Source organism: Salmo salar, chromosome ssa16 (assembly GCF_905237065.1).
Source record: "Salmo salar chromosome ssa16, Ssal_v3.1, whole genome shotgun sequence".
NCBI classification, from domain to species: Eukaryota; Metazoa; Chordata; class Actinopteri; order Salmoniformes; family Salmonidae; genus Salmo; species Salmo salar.
This window is the reverse complement of record NC_059457.1, coordinates 25,718,304-25,738,874: the sequence shown is the minus strand read 5'-3', so window position 1 is coordinate 25,738,874 and position 20,571 is coordinate 25,718,304. Positions and strand designations below refer to the sequence as shown.

The 20,571-nt window shown below is 42.0% G+C and overlaps 1 protein-coding gene across 1 annotated transcript in view; it reads left to right on the top strand.

Annotated features, from left to right (window-relative positions):
- LOC106573452 (semaphorin-3D-like) overlaps positions 1-20,571 on the top strand; it is a 69,948-nt gene that overhangs the window by 15,441 nt on the left and 33,936 nt on the right. Inside the window, exons 2-7 of the mRNA XM_014148513.2 lie at positions 3,338-3,579; positions 12,494-12,654; positions 17,812-17,874; positions 18,002-18,121; positions 18,220-18,313; positions 18,992-19,120. Coding sequence (XP_014003988.1) covers positions 3,390-3,579; positions 12,494-12,654; positions 17,812-17,874; positions 18,002-18,121; positions 18,220-18,313; positions 18,992-19,120 — 757 coding nt within the window. The 5' untranslated portion in view covers positions 3,338-3,389. The remainder of the gene's footprint in view (positions 1-3,337; positions 3,580-12,493; positions 12,655-17,811; positions 17,875-18,001; positions 18,122-18,219; positions 18,314-18,991; positions 19,121-20,571) is intronic.

The window sequence follows — 20,571 nt, the reverse complement described above, 5'->3', positions numbered from 1 at the left end:
ACATGTTCAATTTGGTTTAAATAATGCAAAAACAAAGTGTTGGATAAGAAAGTAAAAGTGCAATATGTGCCATGTAAGAAAGCTTACGTTTCAGTTCCTTGCTCAGAACATGAGAACATATGAAAGCTGGTGGTTCCTTTTAACATGAGTCTTCAATATTCCCAGGTAAGAAGTTTTAGGTTGGAGTTATTATAGGAATTATAGGACTATTTCTCTCTATACGATTTGTATTTCATATACCTTTGACTATTGGATGTTCTTATAGGCACTTTATTATTGCCAGTGTAACAGTATAGCTTCCGTCCCTCTCCTCGCTCCTACCTGGGCTCGAACCAGGAACACAACGACAACAGCCACCCTCAAAGCAGCGTTACCCATGCAGAGCAAGGGGAACAACTACTCCAAGTCTCAGAGCGAGTGACGTTTGAAACGCTATTAGCGCGCACCCGCTAACTAGCTAGCCATTTCACATCGGTTACACCACCCTAATCTTGGGACTTGATAGGCTTGAAGTCATAAACAGCGCAATGCTTGAAGCACAGCGAAGAGCTGCTGGCAAAACGCACGAAAGTGCTGTTTGAATGAATGCTTACGAGCCTGCTGCTGCCTACCACTGCTCAGTCAGTCTGCTCTATCAAATCATAGACTTAATTATATAACATAATAACACACAGAAATACGAGCCTTTGGTCATTAACATGGTCGAATCCGGAAACTATCATCTCGAAAACAAAACGTTTTTCCTTTCAGTGAAATACGGAACCGTTCCGTATTTTATCTAACGGGTGGCATCCCTAAGTCTAAACCTTCCTGTTACATTGCACAACCTTCAAAGTTATGTCATAATTACGTGAAATTCTGGCAAATTAGTTCGCAATGAGCCAGGCGGCCCAAAATGTTGCATATACCCTGACTCTGCGTGCAATGAACGCAAGAGAAATGACACAATTTCACCTGGTTAATATTGCCTGCTAACCTGGATTTCTTTTAGCTAAATATGCAGGTTTAAAAATATGTACTTCTGTGTATTGATTTTAAGAAAGGCATTGATGTTTACGGTTAGGTACAGTCGTGCAACGATTGTGCTTTTTTCGCAAATGCGCTTTTGTTAAATCATCCCCCGTTTGGCAAAGTCGGCTGACTTTGTTAGGAAGAAATAGTCTTCACAGTTCGCAACGAGCCAGGCGGCCCAAACTGCTGCATATACCCTGACTCTGTTGCAAGAGAAGTGACACATTTTCCCTAGTTAAAAGAAATTCATGTTAGCAGGCAATATTAACTAAATATGCAGGTTTAACAATATATACTTGTGTATTGATTTTAAGAAAGGCATTGATGTTTATGGTTGGAGCAACGTGTACCTAAGCGATTATATGCAACGCAGGACAGGCTAGATAAACTAGTAATATCATCAACCATGTGTAGTTAACTAGTGATTATGATTGATTGATTGTTTTTTATAAGATAAGTTTAATGCTAGCTAGCAACTTACCTTGGCTTCTTACTGCATTCGCATAACAGGCAGGCTCCTCATGGAGTGCAATGTAAAGCAGGTGGTTAGAGCATTGGACTAGTTAACCGTAAGGTTGCAAGATTGAATCCCCGAGCTGACAAGGTAAAAATCAGGCCAAATCGGTGTCCAAAAATACCGATTTCCGATTGTTATGAAAACTTGAAATCGGCCCTAATTAATCGGCCATTCGACCTCTAGTGGGCAGGGTGAATACGTGGTCTGTCGTACAGTAATTTCTCTCTCTTTCTCTTTCTCTCTCTTGCTCTCACTGTCTCTTGCTCTCTTTTTCTCTTCCTCTATCTAATTTTCTTTATCTCTCTCTCTTTCGCTCTTTCGCTCTCGCTCTCTCAATTCAATTCAGTTTGCTTTATTGGCATGACATAACAATGTACATATTGCCAAAGCTTACTTTGGAGATTTACAATATTAACATAATTAAAATAATAATAATCAATATTGTCAATGGAACAACAGTAGCAACAATAATCAGGGGTTAAAATAACCATATATTGAACAATAACAATAAGCATAGAGGACATGTGCTGGTTGGTTGGTCTGTCTCTCTCCCTGTCTCCCTCTATCTCTCTCGCTTTCTCTCGCTCTCTCTCTCTCACTTTCTCTCTCTCTTTCTCTCTCTCCCTGTCTCTCTTTTTTCTCTCTCACTCTTTCTCTCTCTTTCTCTTTCTCTTTCTCCCTCTCCTTCGCTCTCTCTCTTCCTCTCTGTCTCTCTATCTCTCTCTCTCTATTTCTCTCTCTTTTTTCTCTCTCTCTTTATTTCTCTTTCTTGTCTCTCTCTCTACTACCCTCTGTCTCTCTTGCTCTATCTATCTCTCTCTCTCTATCTCTGTCTCTCTCTCTCGCTCCTTTTTGCTGTTGCATAGTTTGAAAAATGTGTCTATGTAGAATTAATCAGATTCATGAATTTAGTCTGACATTATTTATGTTAAACCTTGACAGGTTGATGTATGTTATCTGTGTGGGAGGTAGAGTGAGAGATGGAGGGAGAGAGAGGGATGAAGGGAAAGAGGGAGGGAGCGAGGGGGAGGATCTGCATTCTGAAGCATCCATTTGTGATTGGATAGTTAATCATTAACTAGATGAGATAGGTGAAATGTGTTAGGATTAATCACTGCAAGGAAATAACAGATTTTCTGAGAGTTCAGGAAACTGCATTGTTATTGGTTACTCAGCCCTACATACAGGCCTCTCCCTTAGTCTCACCCCTAGTGTCACCTCTGACCTTCTACAGACTTAACAATTACTATTAAGTCTGTGTCCACTCACAGACTTAAGGCTGCCCCTAAACCCTTTGCTGTACTCTCTATCCATCCTGTCCTGTATTATTGGTCTAAACCATGGGCCAGAATAATTTTGTCATTTAGGTACAGAATGCAATGAGAAAGAGAGAGACAGATAAAGAAAGATAGAGGGGGAGAAGGGAGGCGAAAGAGACCTTAGAAAGAAGGATCTATGTGTGAAAGATGGTGGCTGTTTTTGTTTGCCTGACCTTCTGTTTTGCGCAAACAGATTTAGAAGGACACAAAAGGAGAGGTAGGAAAAGGCAACAGCTGATGTTGGCCTGGTACAGAGAACACACATGCCTGTACGGTACCATGGAGAAACAGCTGAATACTCACACACACACAAATACAGACACACGCACACAGAGAACAGACAGACACACTCATGCAGGGAGAGAGAGGAAGAGAGAGGAAGAGAGAGGGAGAGGGAGGGAGAGAGAGAGAAGAGAAGAGACACAGAAGAAAGCCGACTTACCTTGGTTAACTCCCAAACTCCTTGACATTGCTCTCCTCCTTCTTTCAGGACTGTTGAGAAACAGTAGTGGAACAGAGAAGAAAACCTTCACTTTCGCATCATGAAGACTGGAGGGACTGAGTGTGAGCCTGTTGAGAGACTGTCCTGGAGCTTTACTGGAGGTCAGGGGAGGATTAGGCTGTCTCTAGCCCACCCAGGGCTGCTGCTTCTGGGGATGGTACTGCTGGTCCTCCTGCCCTCTGGAGAAAGTGTCAAACAGAGTGTCCCCAGAGTCCAACTTACCTACAAAGGTAAGAGATGCACTGATGGATGAATGTTATATGGCTTAGGACAAATTAAATAATCATGTTTAGTATATGATTTAACCTGATTAAATTATTATACTAGTTTTAAAAGATGCTTTAGCTAGGAGGATGAACTAGCTATGACCCACCAGTAGGTTCTGAACCAACATTTTGAGAAACAACGGCCTAACTTTAAGTTGGCACGGGTTTTTGGCAGCATGCTCTGAGCAAGAACTGACTGCCGCATCTACAAAGAGAGAAAATGATATCTACAACAGAGATGGAACCTAATATATGCATAAAGTGCAAAATACACAACAGCGTTTTCTCCATCATGCCAGTTACTTTAACTGTTGCTCTATGATAGCTACCTGCAGTATTTTCATCAGTAGCCATGTTGAATTATCTGTTAATGAGCCGTTCTCTGGCGCAATGTCCAGCTGATTGTTCTGACTTCTGTCTCTCTCTTTTTGATCATTTTACTTTTAGATTTCTTCACTTTTCTTTTCAGCTCATGTGAGTTTGAAGGGTCCAACACCAATTTTGACTAGTGTAACTTGGTAAAAAATAAAATAATAAAGTAACTGCCTATTAAGTGCCAAATAAAGTAACAGGGTTGACCGCAACAGGGTTGACCGTAACAGGGTTGACCATAACAGTGTTGACGATATCGTCTTAAATCAGCCGTAGATGCCTTTGTAACAGAGGGATTGGAAGCTTGTTCTGTGCAATAGGAAGGGGTAATTGAATGCAAGCTTCACGAAAAATGTTGAATTGTGAAAAAATGTCTAGCCTGTCTATCTATGGGTAACAGAGTTGGCATGTCATGCTCAACCCACTCACCACCACAAAACACCAGAAAATTGCCAAAAAGAGTAAAACCAGCTCACCTGCTTTTACACTATGATTTGACTATTAGATGTAAAATAGTTTCACCATAGTAAAATGAGAGTTCAGTTCATGTAACAGGGTTGACATTAAAATGAGGAACAGTTATTTTCTTCCTTAAAATGAATCCCTAATCAAATGAAATAGATAGTAATCTTTAGAAATTACTTTGTCAAAGCAACAAAATAAGGGCTTTAAAATTATGGTGAAAACCTGGAGAAATGTTGCTGTTAAGTGGGTTAAAATCTTCCTAGAAGTCACAGAGGATACACAGAGAGTACATGTCAAAATGCTGCATGCTGGCACAATTTTCCATATGGTCTATATTAAAGGACACTTCATTCAATATAACAGGCTTTTAAAATGCAATATTTGTGCACAATTTCTACTTAAAACGCAAAAGGTAATCATTTCGTGGAACGACCCACAACTGTTATCAGAACACACACACGTACCAATACACACACCAATAAACAATCACTTGGCCGCTGTGTTAAAAGATATGAGGTGTGAAAGATCGCTTGAAAACAGAGAGCTATGTGGGGTGGTCCGTACTGTAGGTACTAAAGGGAGAGCGTAGGGTTGGGTTTTATTTGTCAGGCTGTAAAACTACAATAACTGTAGTCTTTTCAGCCTCTGCATTGGCTTTAGTCTCTACAGTAAGGAAAATCTATTTTACACCCTGTTACCATGTTAAATCTATGAAGCATATATAGTGGTGATGATGGATAGGCAAACATTTAATTTGTTTTAAATACACATGTGCTTTATATAGTTCTATATTTATACAGAAATACACAATGAGTATGGTATGTAAAGTATGTAGCTCAGTCTGTCATACATAAATATACACTGAGTATGCCAAACATTAGGAACACCTTCCTAATAATGAGTTGCAACCCCCCCCCAAACTTTGTTGCCTCTCAGAACTGCCTGAATTCGTCTGGGAAGGGACTCCACAATGTGTCGTAAGCATTCCACAGGGATGCTGGCCCATGTTGACTCCAATGCTTCCCAAATTTGTATCAAGTTGGCTGGATGTCCTTTGGGTGGTGGACTATTCTTGATACACACAGAAAACTGTTCAGCGTGAAAAACCCAGATACGTTACAGTTCTTGACACAAACCGGTGCGCCTGGCACCTACTACCATACCTCATTCAAAGGCACTTAAATATTTTGTTGTTATGCAATTTAGCAGACGCTTTTATCCACAAAATCATTTTTATGCGTGCATACATTTTACGAATGGGTGGCCCCAGGAATCAAATACACAATCCTGGCATCCTGGTATCAAATCAAATCAAATCAAATTTATTTATATAGCCCTTTGTACATCAGCTGATATCTCAAAGTGCTGTACAGAAACCCAGCCTAAAACCCCAAACAGCAAGCAATGCATGTGAAAGAAGCACGGTGGCTAGGAAAAACTCCCTAGGAAAAACTCCCTAGAAAGGCCAAAAACCTAGGAAGAAACCTAGAGAGGAACCAGGCTATGAGGGGTGGCCAGTCCTCTTCTGGCTGTGCCGGGTGGATATTATAACAGAACATGGTCAAGATGTTAAAATGTTCATAAATGACCAGCATGGTCAAATAATAATAATCATAGTAGTTGTCGAGGGTGCAACAAGCACGTCCGGTGAACAGGTCAGGGTTCCATAGCCGCAGGCAGAACAGTTGAAACTGGAGCAGCAGCACGGCCAGGTGGACTGGGGACAGCAAGGAGTCATCATGCCAGGTAGTCCTGAGGCATGGTCCTAGAGCTCAGGTCCTCCGAGAGAAAGAAAGAAAGAGAGAAAGAGAGAATTAGAGAGAGCATATTTAAATTCACACAGGACACCGGATAAGACAAGAGAAATACTCCAGATGTAACAGACTGACCCTAGCCCCCTGACACATAAACTACTGCAGCATAAATACTGGAGGCTGAGACAGGAGGGATCAGGAGACACTGGCCCCATCCGATGAAACCCCCGGACAGGGCCAAACAGGCAGGATATAACCCCACCCACTTTGCCAAAGCACAGCCCCCACACCACTAGAGGGATGTCTCCAACCACCAACTTACCGTCCTAAGACAAGGCCGAGTATAGCCCACAAAGATCTCCGCCACGGCACAACCCAAGGGGGGGGCGCCAACCCAGACAGGAAGACCACGTCAGTGACTCAGCCCACTCAAGTGACGCACCCCTCCCATGGACGGCATGGAAGAACACCAGTACGCCAGTGACTCAGCCCCTGTAATAGGGTTAGAGGCAGAGAATCCCAGTGGAGAGAGGGGAACCGGCAAGGCAGAGACAGCAAGGGCGGTTCGTTGCTCCAGCCTTTCCGTTCACCTTCACACTCCTGGGCCAGACTATACTTAATCATAGGACCTACTGAAGAGATAAGTCTTCAGTAAAGACTTAAAGGTTGAGACTGAGTCTGCGTCTCTCACATGGGTAGGCAGACCATTCCATAAAAATGGAGCTCTATAGGAGAAAGCCCTACCTCCAGCCGTTTGCTTAGAAATTCTAGGGACAATTAGGAGGCTTGCGTCTTGTGACCGTAGCGTACGTGTAGGTATGTACGGCAGGACCAAATCGTATCCTGGCATCCTGGCATTTCTCTACTGACTGAGCAATACAGGACCAGAATGGGTCTGGCTGTGTGGTAGCTGTGGTCCTCTGTGTGTGTCCGTGTGTTTAGGGTTGGGTAAACTAGAGGCTGTGTTTGTTTTTAAGCCCTACAGGTGAAGCTATAGCTCCTTAAAAACCCATTCTACCCCGTAGCAAAAAAATGACTCAAACTTTAACACAAACACTACAATAACACAAACACACTAACCACCCATAAGAACCTCATTACAAGCTTTACTCTGACTGTAACCCCCAAAACCCCTACTTCAACCCTGACCACCAAACCCTGATCTAACTATTAACTTGTAAACCCTCACCCCAACATAAAGTCACCAGTCACTAGTTCACAATCAGTACTCCAGGGGTAGGCAACTAGATGAGGCCACGGGACAATTTTTGTTGGAGTGAATGGTCGGAAAATAATAATACAAATTTCTATACTGCAATTTTGATCACAACTAAGCCCAAACATAGATTTTATTTCTAACAAACAATCGTTTGAAACCTTGATTGCATTGAGACACAGTCACGTCTCTTTTTTTGTGGGACTACTTGGGAACACATTTTTTGCTGAATTCCTGGTGATTTTACAGTACTTCTTGACCCCAAAACATTTTTTACTAAAAACTTTTTGGGGGCAAAAAATATATATTACAGGCCGGTTTTTGCCAACCCCTGCACTACTGTAACCCAGATACAAACCCCCGCATCCCAATTGCATCCTTGGACTCTCATCCCCTAACCCCAACCTTCTTCACTGGCCAAGTCTCCTACAGACCCAGCATCGCTGAAAATAGAAGCTCATTTACATGTTGTTATTTTACAACATAAATACATTGTAGTACATAAGTAGTGGTAGAAATAATAACTTCCTGAAACACTATTTATTTAGCAATTTGTCCTGTAGAAATATGCAGGTTCAGCTCTGCAAATTGCCTTGTTTCATGCCAGTTGAATACTTGAGCCTTAGATCTCAGCAAAACTCAAATATTCAGAATGTTGTCAGATTAGGCTCTGAGAGTGTATTATGAAATCCATCCAAGCAAAATTGTCCCTGACTGAAATCACACTTAAAAAATAACATCATCCCCTCTGAAAATACAGTTGGCAAAGTCAAACTCTACTGAAGTCAATCATCTCCGATTGAACAAACTCTACTGAAGTCAATCATCTTCGATTGAACAAACTCCTCCAAAACATCTTCATCCCTGATTGACCACATGCTTCAAACAACATCATCTCTTTATGATCACACACTTCAAATACACACGTCATCCCTGGCTGAATGAACTGGAGTTCAGAAAGCGTATTCGCAGTGAACTTTCCTCTCAGTAACCATCAGACAACGTTTGTCCTTTGATTCCTTCAGAGGTGAAAGCGTTCAGAATTTTTCAAAAGGGAGAACAATCAACAACATAGTACTGTGTTGTTTTGAACAACATTCAAGATTCACTGATATACCAGCCCTAGCTCTAGTCTGAAACCTCTCTCAGGGTCTTGGTGGATCAATCCATAACATGTATGGCCACAGTATGGAAGGAGTTTTTGAAACCCTGCATTTTGTCTTATGATAGTAGTACAGGCATATATTCTACAGAGTTAATCTGACTGGCCCTCCCCTCCCACTTTAAACTCATGTAAATCAATTGTTCCATAACCCACATGCTGATCCAGATCCAGACAAGCAGTTTACTTTATAGCCCTGAATTATATGTAACTGTAAATCCATGTTCTCCATATCTCTTTGCCAGGGGAACACTTCCATGTCATACATTTTTCCAAGCTGATTCAGGTCGATAGCTCTGTGATATTACACAATGTTCCTATACAGTATCGCGGGAGTGTTAACCCTCCAACCCTATATAGTTATGACATTCCAATCTGAAAACAATCCTCATTCTGTTTTACATGACACTGATTAAGTTTGACTGAAGATCTCAGTGTTTGAACTCTGTTATCTGATAAACTTGAGATAAAAACTATAATTTATTTCCCTGCAGGATATTCATCTGTATATCATACGCAGAAACATATTTCTCTGTCACTGTTGATTCCCATCCTCAGAGAATAGGTTGGGGAGGAGAGGAAGCCTCTTAGTCACCATATAGGGAACACGCCCTGGGCTGTGGCGCTGTAGCTGCCACACGCTACACATGCACTCAGACAGTCCGTCAGTAGGGTTATCTTAAGGCCTGATGCTAGCCACTAGCCGATGTGAAATGCTATCTAACTCAAATAAACCAGTAGAACTCCATGGGGATCAGGGTTTGCTGAACGGTGCCTGTGGAGAGACTGTGGAGAAAGGGGGGGTGTCATGGCTGGAGCTCAGCGCTAAGCTAAGTGCTAACAGTGAGGCTAAGCTTGGCCTATCCCTGGGATCCTAGTGCTGTGTGTTTACCGAGCAAATTACAGAGTTACCAAGGGCTAGCACGGCTAAGCTCTCTGTAGGTTTAGTGTGGAAAGGGCATAGTGGCTCTGCGTGTATGTGTGGGTTCGTGTGTGTGAGTGAGAGAGAGAACGAAAGAGAACGAGAGAGAGCGAGAGAGAGAGAGAGAGCGAGAGAGAAAGGTGAGTGCGTGGGGGTGATGTGTGTGTGCGTAAGAAGAGGTATTAGGGGGCAAGGGAGGGGTCTAAAAGTTCCAATATTGGTAGTGAGTAACCTCGCTAAGCCTTCACACCCTCAGGCTAATCACAGTGTCAAACCTCTCAGAGTGACCCCCTCACACACCCAGATCTCTGGAGTCACCAGCCTTCATTCATCCAGCATAGAAACATAAAGTCAACATCACCTCAATTTGGGGAGTTTGGGGTGAGGGAAGGTGTGTGCGTGTGTGTGCTTGAGTCTGGGTTGTCAAGTGAAGTAAAGTACCATATTAGCTACAGTGGTTTTGGGAAAACTCACCCAGAGCAATTACCCTCAACAAGAAAAGTACTTTCCTCCCAAGTATGATTTCATGCAGCCTGGTCTCATTGACGAGACTAAAATGAGTATGATATGTTACATTTGGTATGGTTAGAAAAGACAGAAGGTTACATAAGCCATTAAGGCAAAAAGAAAAGGAGGATGGTTGGGTGGGTGGGTGTATAACATGAACGTCTAACAACCCAAAGGTTGCGTGTTCGAATCTCATCACGGACAACTTCAGCATTTTAACAACTTTGCAACTACTTACTACATTTTAGCACTTTGCAACTACTAAGTATGTTAGCTAACTCTTCCCCTAACCCTTAACTCTAACATATCATACATATTGCAATTTCATAACATACTGCGTCATACAAAATGGATAATATACATCCACAATTTTTTTTTTTTTAACTAGGCAAGTCAGTTAAGAACACATTCTTATTTACAATGACGGCCTAGGAACAGTGGGTTACTGGCCCAACAGTCTAACCACTAGGCTACCTGCTGCCCCGTACCATACCAAACGTAACATACAAAGTATGTGGACACCCCTTCAAATTAGTATATCTGGCTATTTCAGCCATACCCGTTGCTGTCAGGTTTATACAATTGAGCACACAGCCATGCAATCTCCATAGACAAATATTGGCAGTGGAATGGCCTTACTGAAGAGCTCAGTGACTTTCAACGTGACACCGTCATAGGATGCCACCTTTCCAACAAGTCAGTTTGTCAAATTTCTGCCCTACTAGAGCTGCCCCGGTCAACTGTATGTGCTGTTATTGTCAAGTGGAAACATCTAGGAGCAACAACAGCTCAGCCAAGTAATGGTAGGCCACACGTGCTGTTGTGCGTAGAGTGTAAAAATCCTCAGTTGCAACACTCACTACCAAGTTCCAAACTGCCTCAGCTGAAGCGCGTAGCGTGTAAAAATCCTTGGTTGCAACACTCACTACCGAGTTCCAAACTGCCTCTGGAAGAAAGGTCGGGAGCTTCATGAAATGGGTTTCCATGGCCGAGCAGCTGCACACAAGCCTAAGATCAAGATGCGCAATGCCAAGCGTCGGCTGGAGTGTAAACCTCTCCGACGTTGGACTCTTGAGCAGTGGAAATGCGTTCTCTGGAGAGATGAATCATGCTTCACCATCTGGTCCAAGTCTAACGAACTTGGCGGATGCAGGTAGTGGTGCTACATGCACATACACAAAACAATATCCCACAAAGCAGGTGGGAACAGGGACTCCTTAAGTATGATCCCCAATTAGAGCCAACGAACATCAGCTGCCTCTAATTGGGAACCATACCAAGAGCACCAACATAGAGATGAAAAGACTAGAACACCCCCTAGTCACACCCTGACCTACAACACCATAGAGAACCAAGGGCTCTCTATGGTCAGGGCGTGACAATAACATCATGTTTCTAACTGCATTTGACCTATGGGGAGATTAGATAGGTTAGAGACAGGTGAATGGATATGGTGAAGACATGCATACATACCTCTCACTGGTCTGTCTCTGAAGCTCCGCTCTCACTCTAGAAGAAAGTATTCATGGATGAGCAAGATATATTCAGGGGTGGAGGGCAGGCATTGATGTGCATGGTTTAATATATGTATGTATGGGAGCTATTCAGAAGGCTTCCCCCCCTGGAACTGTAACTTTGATCAGGGTCTAATCTAAACCTAGTCTTGACAGACATGTGACATCAGTTTAATGGTCAGGTTTAACTGTCTGGAGATTTAGTGAAGATGGTGATGGATGATGTATAGGTATGGATATGTTGGGGTGACAGGGATCTGTTACAATGGTGATGGTGGGTTATTGATAATGATGCAGGTATGGCGGCGACTGAGGACTAACCCACTCTTCCTCATTTCCTTCTCCATCTACAGCCTGTCAGTAACACTGTGGGTCGAGATCAGATTATCCTGGCGTCTTTAACACTGTCACTGTCTGAAGATAAAACCCACTGTAATATCTCATTATGCCCTTATTGTAATGTGAGTGTAGCGTGCCCATGCATTAGCTTCTCTTTCTGTCAGTCTGCATTCTAAAGTCTTTGTGTGTGTAGGAGAGGTGATGAGCAATGACAGCAACTCTCTCTCTCTCTCTCTCACACACACACACACACACACACACACACACACACACACACACACACACACACACACACACACACACACACGCATGCACGCACAGAAGGATTTTCACTCTCTTCGTTCAGTTAAGGTGTTGAATAGTGAGACAAGTGATTAGAAAGTTTCAGCTCATGCCAAGACACGCAGACATCCATGACCTGTTTCAACACACAACCTGTCTCTGTCTAGAAAATGCATCTCCAAACTGCTTATAGTTTCCAGGCTCATTAAGCTAAGTGTATTCTATGAAGTCTTGATGAACCAAACCAAACTTTTTCCATGCATCAGAATATGTGTATGAAAGTCTGCATGCAGTCCTGTGAGTGTTTTGACCCTAACTCTCTCTCTCTCCCTCTCTCTCTCTCAGAGCTGGTCCAGAGTGGTAGTGTATCAGTGTTCCTGAGTCCTACTGATGGTCTCCATTCCCACTCTGTGTTGTTGGATGAGGAGAGAGGCAGGCTGCTGCTGGGAACCAGAGACTCAGTTTACCTACTGGACCCTGACCAACTCAGTAGAGCCCCCAGGAAGGTATGCTACACCTGCAACCTTTCTGGAGAACCATTTACTTTAATTATGCAGGGAATTAGGGGGCACAATCTTCATCCAAATAGCTAGATAAATGTAATTGTGCAGGAAAGGACAATGTGGAAATAAAAATATCTAAGCCAACACAGTATAATTTGGCATGATTATGCAAAAAAGGGTATGAGCTGGACCTATAGGAGACAGTATAGTATATCTCTCCAGCAGAAGGAAGGAAAGCCCTGGGCAGGACTCAAGTCTTAACAGCTGACTAGCTATAACCCCATGCAGACATAAACTGCCACACCTCAGACATGCACACTCACGCAGGGAATCACCCAACTCTCTCCAATAGGCTCAGCTACAGTGCCTATAGGTTGGAAGTAAACACCCCCTTGAACTTTTTTCACATTTTGTTGCGTTAAAAAGTGGGATTGAAATAGATTTCATTGTATTTTTTGGAATTGATCTACACAGAATATTCCATAATGTCAAAGGGGTTAACATAATTTTGGAATGGCTACCACTTCCTCTATCCCCCATACATACAACATCTGTAATGTCCCTTAGTCAAGTATTGAATGTCAAGCACAGATTCAACTACATAGATGGACAGTGATTGGTAGATCGGTAGCAATAACAAATCAGACATTGAATATCTCTTTAATATCTCTTTAAGCATGGTCAAGTTAATAATTGAAAATTGCTGTCTAGCTATGATCCCCAACACCTTGACAGAGATGAAAGAAATTTGAAAATAATAATGACTAACATTGCACAATACAGGTATGCAATGCTCTTATTAGACTTACCCAAGAAGACTCACAGCTGTAATCGCTGCTAAAGGTTTTTCTTATTGACTCAGAGGGGGAAATGCTTAACTAATCAATGTATGTTTTATTTTTCATTCATCTTTAAAACATGTTAAAAAGGTTCTTCCACTTTGAAATTACAGAGTATTTTGTGTAGATCGTTGACAAAAAATGACAATTAAATGAATCCCACTTTGTAACACCATAAAAAGTGAAGAAATCCAAGAGGAGTGTAGACTTTCTATAGGCACTGTATGTATGTTCCAAGGACTCATTACTAGATACTAGATTTAGTTTCCCATCATTATATCTGAGCCAAGCCTATGGGTTCGTAGCCTCAACCCCACAGGACACACACACACACACACACACACACACACACACACACACACACACACACACACACACACACACACACACACACACACACACACGCACACACCAATTGATTAATGGACTGCTGAATGTATATTTTTTCTCTTGCTTTGTCTGCTCTTTTCAGTGTTATGTCTATCTCTGATAAGCTACCCAGGAAAGGGCTGAAAATATCCCATATTAATATATGTAGCCTTAGAAATAAGGTTAATGGAATCAATAACTTTCTAACATCAGATAACATTCATATATTAGCCATTTCTGAGACTCACTTAGATAATTAATTTGATGATACATCAGTAGCAGTACAAGGATATAACATCTATAGAAGAGACAGAAATGCTTATGGGGGAGGAGTTGATGTATATATTCAGAGCCATATCCCTGTAATGCTTAGAGAATATCTTATGCCTAGTGTTATTGAAGTTGTTGCAAGCTCATTTGGCACATCTAAAGCCTTTTCTTTTGGGGTGTTGCTATAGGCCACCAAGTGCTAACAGTCATTATCTAAATAATATGTGTGAAATGCTTGACAGTGTATGTGATGTAAACAGAGAGGTCTACTTTCTTGGGGACCTGTATATTGACTGGTTTTCATCAAGCTGTCCACTCAAGAGGAAGCTTCTTACTGTAACCAGCGCCTGTAATCTGGTTCAGGTTACTAATCAACCTACCAGGGTGTTTACCAACACTACAGGAACAAGATCATCCACATCAGATCCACATCAGATGGCTTATTCATCACAAAACCATTTGATGTTACCAATTATTTTAGTGATTATTTCATTGGCAACGTGGGCAAACTTAGGCAGGAAATGCCAACAACGAACAGTGAGCAATTGTATTCATGCAACAAACCAAAAAATTATGAAAGAAAAGCAGTGCAAGTTTGAACAGAGTGCCACGTTTTTATCTTCATTGTAATCAGAGGGCTGATATAAATACTATGCATGCCAGTCTCTCTTGGCTAAGAGTTGAGGAGCGACTGACTGCATCACTTCTTCTTTTTATAAGAAACATTAATGTGTTGAAAATCCCACATCTTTTGCATAGTCAAGTTACACACAGCTCTGACACACACACTTATCCCACCAGACATGCAACCAGGGGTCTTTTCACAACCCCCAAATCCAGAACAAATTCAAGAAAGCGTACAGTATTACATAGAGCCCTTATTGCATGGAACTTCCTTCCATCTCATATTGCTCAAATGAACAGCAAATCTGGTTTCAAAAAACAGATAAAGCAACACCTCGCGGCACAACACCTCTCCCCTATTTGACCTAGATAGGTTGTGTTTAAGCATTGATATGTAGGCTACATTTTTAAAACTTATGTAGTTCTGTTCTTGAGCTGTTCTTGTCTATTAATGTTCTGTATTATGTCATTCTGTATTATGTTTCATGTTTTGTGTGGACTCCAGGAAGAGTAGCTGCTGCTTTTGTAACAGCTAATGGGATCCTAATAAAACACCAAATACCAAATTGAAGTAGTCATTTAAACCTGACTGTGCTTGTGCTACATATCTTCCACATGACTACTGACACAGCTATGTGGAGTGGATCTGGGAGGAATGCAGCGTAATCAGTGATGTATTGTAGTAGTGGGCAGAGTTTGTAGAGTGGATGGAATTAGCACCAGTCAATTAACACGGTGCTCTGTCTGTCTATCAGACTGTCTACCTGCTGACCTTGACTTTGACCTAGACCACACACACACACACACACACACACACACACACACACACACACACACACACACACACACACACACACACACACACACACACACACATAGCTGCAAATGGGACACATATACTCAGTATCCAAAACATTAAGAACACCTGCTCTTTCCATGATATACTGTAGACTAACCAGGTGAATCCAGTTGAAAACTATGATCCCTTATTGATGTCACTTGTTAAATCCACTTCAATCAGTGTAGATGAAGGGGAGGAGACAGGTTAAAGAAGGATTTTTAAGACTTGAGACAATTGAGACATGGATTGTGTGCATGTGCCATTCAGAGGGTGAATGGGCCAGACAAATGATTTAAGTGCCTTTGAACGGGGTATGATAGTAGGTGCCATGCACACCGGTTTGTGTCAAAAACTGCAATGCTGCTGGGTTTTTCACGCTCGACAGTTCCCCGTGTGTGTCAAGAATTGTGCACCACCCAAAGGACATCCAGCCAACGTTACACAACTGTGGGAAGCTTTGGAGTCAACATGGGCCAGCATCCCTGTGGAATTGTAATGTGGTCTGTGTGTAGCTTGTGTAGAGCAGTCAGGCGCAGGACAGAAGATATGAGTAAATAAATGTAATTTACTCAAAAATAGACAAATAATATACAATAAAGCGAGCCCACATAATGGACCGTCTTACATACAAACAATTACTCACAAACAAACATGGGGGAACAGAGGGTTAAATAATGAACAAGTAATTGGGGGATTGAAACCAGGTGTGTAAGACAAAGACAAAACAAATGGAAAATGAAAAATGGATCGGCGATGGCTAGAGGGCCGGTGACGTCGACCGCCGAACGCCGCCCGAACAAGGAGAGGGACCGACTTCGGCGGAAGTCGTGACAGGAATGCTTTCGACACCTTGTAGACTGCATGCCCCTACGAATTTAGGCTGTTCTGAGGTCAAAGGGGAGGGTGCAACTAAATATTATGAAGGTGCTCCTAATGTTTGGCATACTCAGTGTAGATTTGCTGTTGTAGAGGTGAGTGTTTGTTTATGCAGCTGTGGTTGATCCCTGCGCCAGACCGAGTCAAGTTTCTTTGATCTTTATCGGGTTGTTGAAAGTCTGAGTGCTGCTCTCTAACTGTTGATTTCTGGTCATTGATACTGATGCTGGCCAGATAGTTAGACTAGATTGTTCTGTGGTAGAGCTGTGTGAATATGAGTATACAAAACATGTAGAACACCATGCTCTTTCCATGACATAGACTGACCAGCTGAATCCAGGTAAAAGATATGATCACTTATTGATGTCTCTTGCCCCGACTATTTGAGGCTGTTCTGAGGTCAAGATGTGTGGTATACTCAGTGTAGATCTAGTAATAAGATAGACAGAACATTAGACACACTCAGACAACACACAGAGTGCACATTTACAGGTGTGTCTCATTTTCCTTAGTTTGCAACACATCTTACTGTCCTATTTCAGCTGGTAAGTACATGATATTTACAACTATGACTACATTGAAATTGCACTATGGGTACAATGGAATTCAACATAATCCTTACTTACCTGCGACAAAGTGGTACCAGTTGCAAAAATGGTACCTGTTGCAATGAATTCCAAAGTGACCAACAAGTAACCACATGATATGCCGAGTTCTAAGTGAATACCAGGTACATTGCAGATTGTGAAGTCAAGAGTGACCCAATCCTCCCGTTGTGAAACGAATGCATTGATTGATTGGTGGTATAGGATTTATGTTACTGGTTTTCTCAAATCCAGCTCAAGACAAAATCCTCTCTTGCCTAGAACTGAAATATACTATACTGTACTGTACTGTACTGTGTACTCAATATGTCAAATCATAAGACGTGTATGAATTCCATGGAGCGAGGAAATGTTATGGAATCCTATTACGCTGACGTAAGTGCGTGTATATGCATGTGTGGGGGGGATGTGTGGAGTCTGTGTAACCCCAGTGATGTCGCTCCTTGGTAGCGGGTTAGGGGTGAACATTCTAAGAAGATAAGCCAGTTATAACACTTGTATGAACATCAGCTACATACAGTATACATACAGTACAAGGGACACAGAACATTATCCCCCCTTAAGATCACTGTTAGGACAGGCTGACTCCTATCTGATTGACATAAGTTTCCTCTCAGGGTTTTGTGCGTAATGCTTTGTTCTTATGTCTTGAGTTGTGTGGTTCTGATGCAGGATCAGTGGTATTGTTTGTGGTGTGTTGTCTGTCATGTAAACCTCCCTGTCCATCTATTCCCAGATCAGCTGGCCAGCCCCCAGAGACAGAGTTGAGATGTGTAAACTGGCCGGCAAGAGTGCTCATGTGAGTACAATCTGGAAAAAGCTTGAAGCCTTGTTTCATTCACATTGACAATAAAATCACTGTTTGAGTAAAAAATGACACTCCAAAAATATCTTACTCTTCTTGGTTCCTTTCTTCTTACTCTCAGTTGGAGTGTGGCAATTTTGTGCGTGTGCTCCACAACTATAACCACACCCATCTGTACGCCTGTGGGACAGGAGCCTTCCACCCCATTTGTGCCTTCATTGAGATCTCAGGACGCAGAGAGGTAGAGTCGGGGAGAACACACACACTCACACACACAGCACACACTGCTTACTTACACAGTCTTTCTCTATTTCTCCCTCTCTCTCTCTTTCTCTTCAGGAGGGTGTGTTCCAGTTGTTGTCCGGTACAGTGGAGTCTGGGAGGCTGAAATGTCCTTACGACCCCAGGCAACCTTTCACCTCTGTACTCACAGGTCAGACTACGCCCCATCATAATGTCCTCTTTTTACTAACCTAGACCTACTGACAGTACCTCAGCCCCACCCTGAGACCATTCTACACCCACATTCAGCCCTAACACCTTCTCTGTCATGTCCTGGTGTTCAAAACCCCTCTACATGGAACTATAAACACTCTGGCTCACATAGTATCTCCCTCAAGATTCTCTCTGCTATCCCCAGAGTGTGTGTGTGTGTGTGTGTGTGTGTGTGTGTGTGTGTGTGTGTGTGTGTGTGTGTGTGTGTGTGTGTGTGTGTGTGTGTGTGTGTGTGTGTGTGTGTGTGTGTGTGTGTGTGTGTGTGTGTGTGTGTGTGTGTGTGTGTGTGTGTGTGTGTTATGAGGTAAGAAAGACATTGTAATCTACTAGGCCAACTCCTAAATTATTAGAAATATTTTTGTCAAGGCTAGATTCATTGAAACATATTTGCTCTGCATATCGTCTTTCAGAAATCTGGTTATGCCAAAGAATGTCATATCACTGAAAGCATGACGCACATTTTAGAGCGATTGACTAATTGTTTTTGTTCAGGTTTGCTTTCTTCCTTTTTATCTGAGTTGAGCTGGTTACTCTAATAGGTTCACATTTACAGTTTTACTTGACCCTCATCATCGTTGGTCCAGTGCTAACCCTCCTTTTGTCTGATTGGTTGCAGATCAATTCCTGTATGCGGGCACAGCATCAGACTTCCTGGGTAAAGACACAACTTTCACCCGCTCCCTGGGCCCGCCCCCTGACCAGCACTATATACGCACTGAGATCTCGGAGGACTACTGGATCAATGGTACACACACACACACACACGCACATACACACATTGTAAATACTTAATTTGAATCCACAAATAACATTACATCGTAAAGGATTCAAACATTTCAAAGGTCATTGAAGATGCACTATGCAGAAATCTATGAATACATTTCATGGTTGCTATGGTTGCTAAAATTCTAGTAGTTTGACTAATTTCAGGTTATGTGACAAAATAAGCAAGTATAGTGTAGAGAATCATTTTACCATCTAAACCACTGTGAAATATGTTTTCCAAAACCAAAAATATATTTTTTCAGCTATTTGAAGCTGGTGTACAAAACCAAAAGTAAAAACCGCAAAAACTCAACTTAAGAATTGTAGGCATAGAAAAAGGTGCACATAGAACCGATCTACCACTTCTTAGACTTGCTTTCAATGACAAAGACAGATCTATAACTCAAATTTCTATGTGAATTTGGTCGGGTCGCCCAAAAAGTTACATATTGCAGCTTTATTAAGGAAACAAAAAGCACCTTCTCCACCACACTTTCTCCTGCCCATAACTGTTGAGACCGTACCTAGCCAGTTGATTTGCTCTACCCTTAAGCAGGCCTGCAATCTGAAGGCCACGTACCATATGCCTATGTACGTGGCCGAGACTGCCAAATAGCAATGCCACCAACTAGCATTTGTATCCCAGGTTGTCCAAGCATGATATTAGGGGCTGGTAAATAAAGGTGCTACACATAGTATTTTTTTGCATTGTAATTTCAGAAAATGTCCATAATATATCTGCAGTAATAGTAAAATGATAGTGTTTCACAGTATTACTTATCCGCCAGTGTTGTGATTGGCTGTGATATACGCCTATTGATTTCTCCCACCGTGCCGGCATCTGCTGTCAAAAAAGCTGTTTTGACTTTGTGGTTCTGTTATCTAGTGGATATCAGGGCAAGTGGCCAATGTAGATATCACTATCTCATTTCCTGGTTGCTAATATTCTACACTGTTCACTACAATTTTAGTTTATGTGAGAAAACAAGCACTGAATAGTCATCACAAGGCCTTACTTTGATGGCCTAGTTTTACCCTAACTCAGTGGCGTTATGAAACTCCTGGTTTACAGGCCACATCAGGCCTGCAAGTCACATTAAGCTGGCATGCAAAGTGATGTGTAAATCCTATTGGAATCCAGCCAGAGTTAGGATATCCAACAGTTTATTCACCCACAACCTGCATTCAGAATGACTGTATGGGTTAGGAAAGTTGATAAGAAGGCTATCTAAACCATTTAAACTGGAACAACCATTTCAGTAACTAACGCAACAAATGTAACTAACCGATTGGATTAGTTTAGAAAAATGTATGTTATTTATATTTGTGTGGCATAACATTTATCAACCAATCAATCAATCAATACAAAAACACAAATATTTAAAAAATCTTAAAAGAAAATCGACCTGCACTAGAGCATGCTGGAAAATA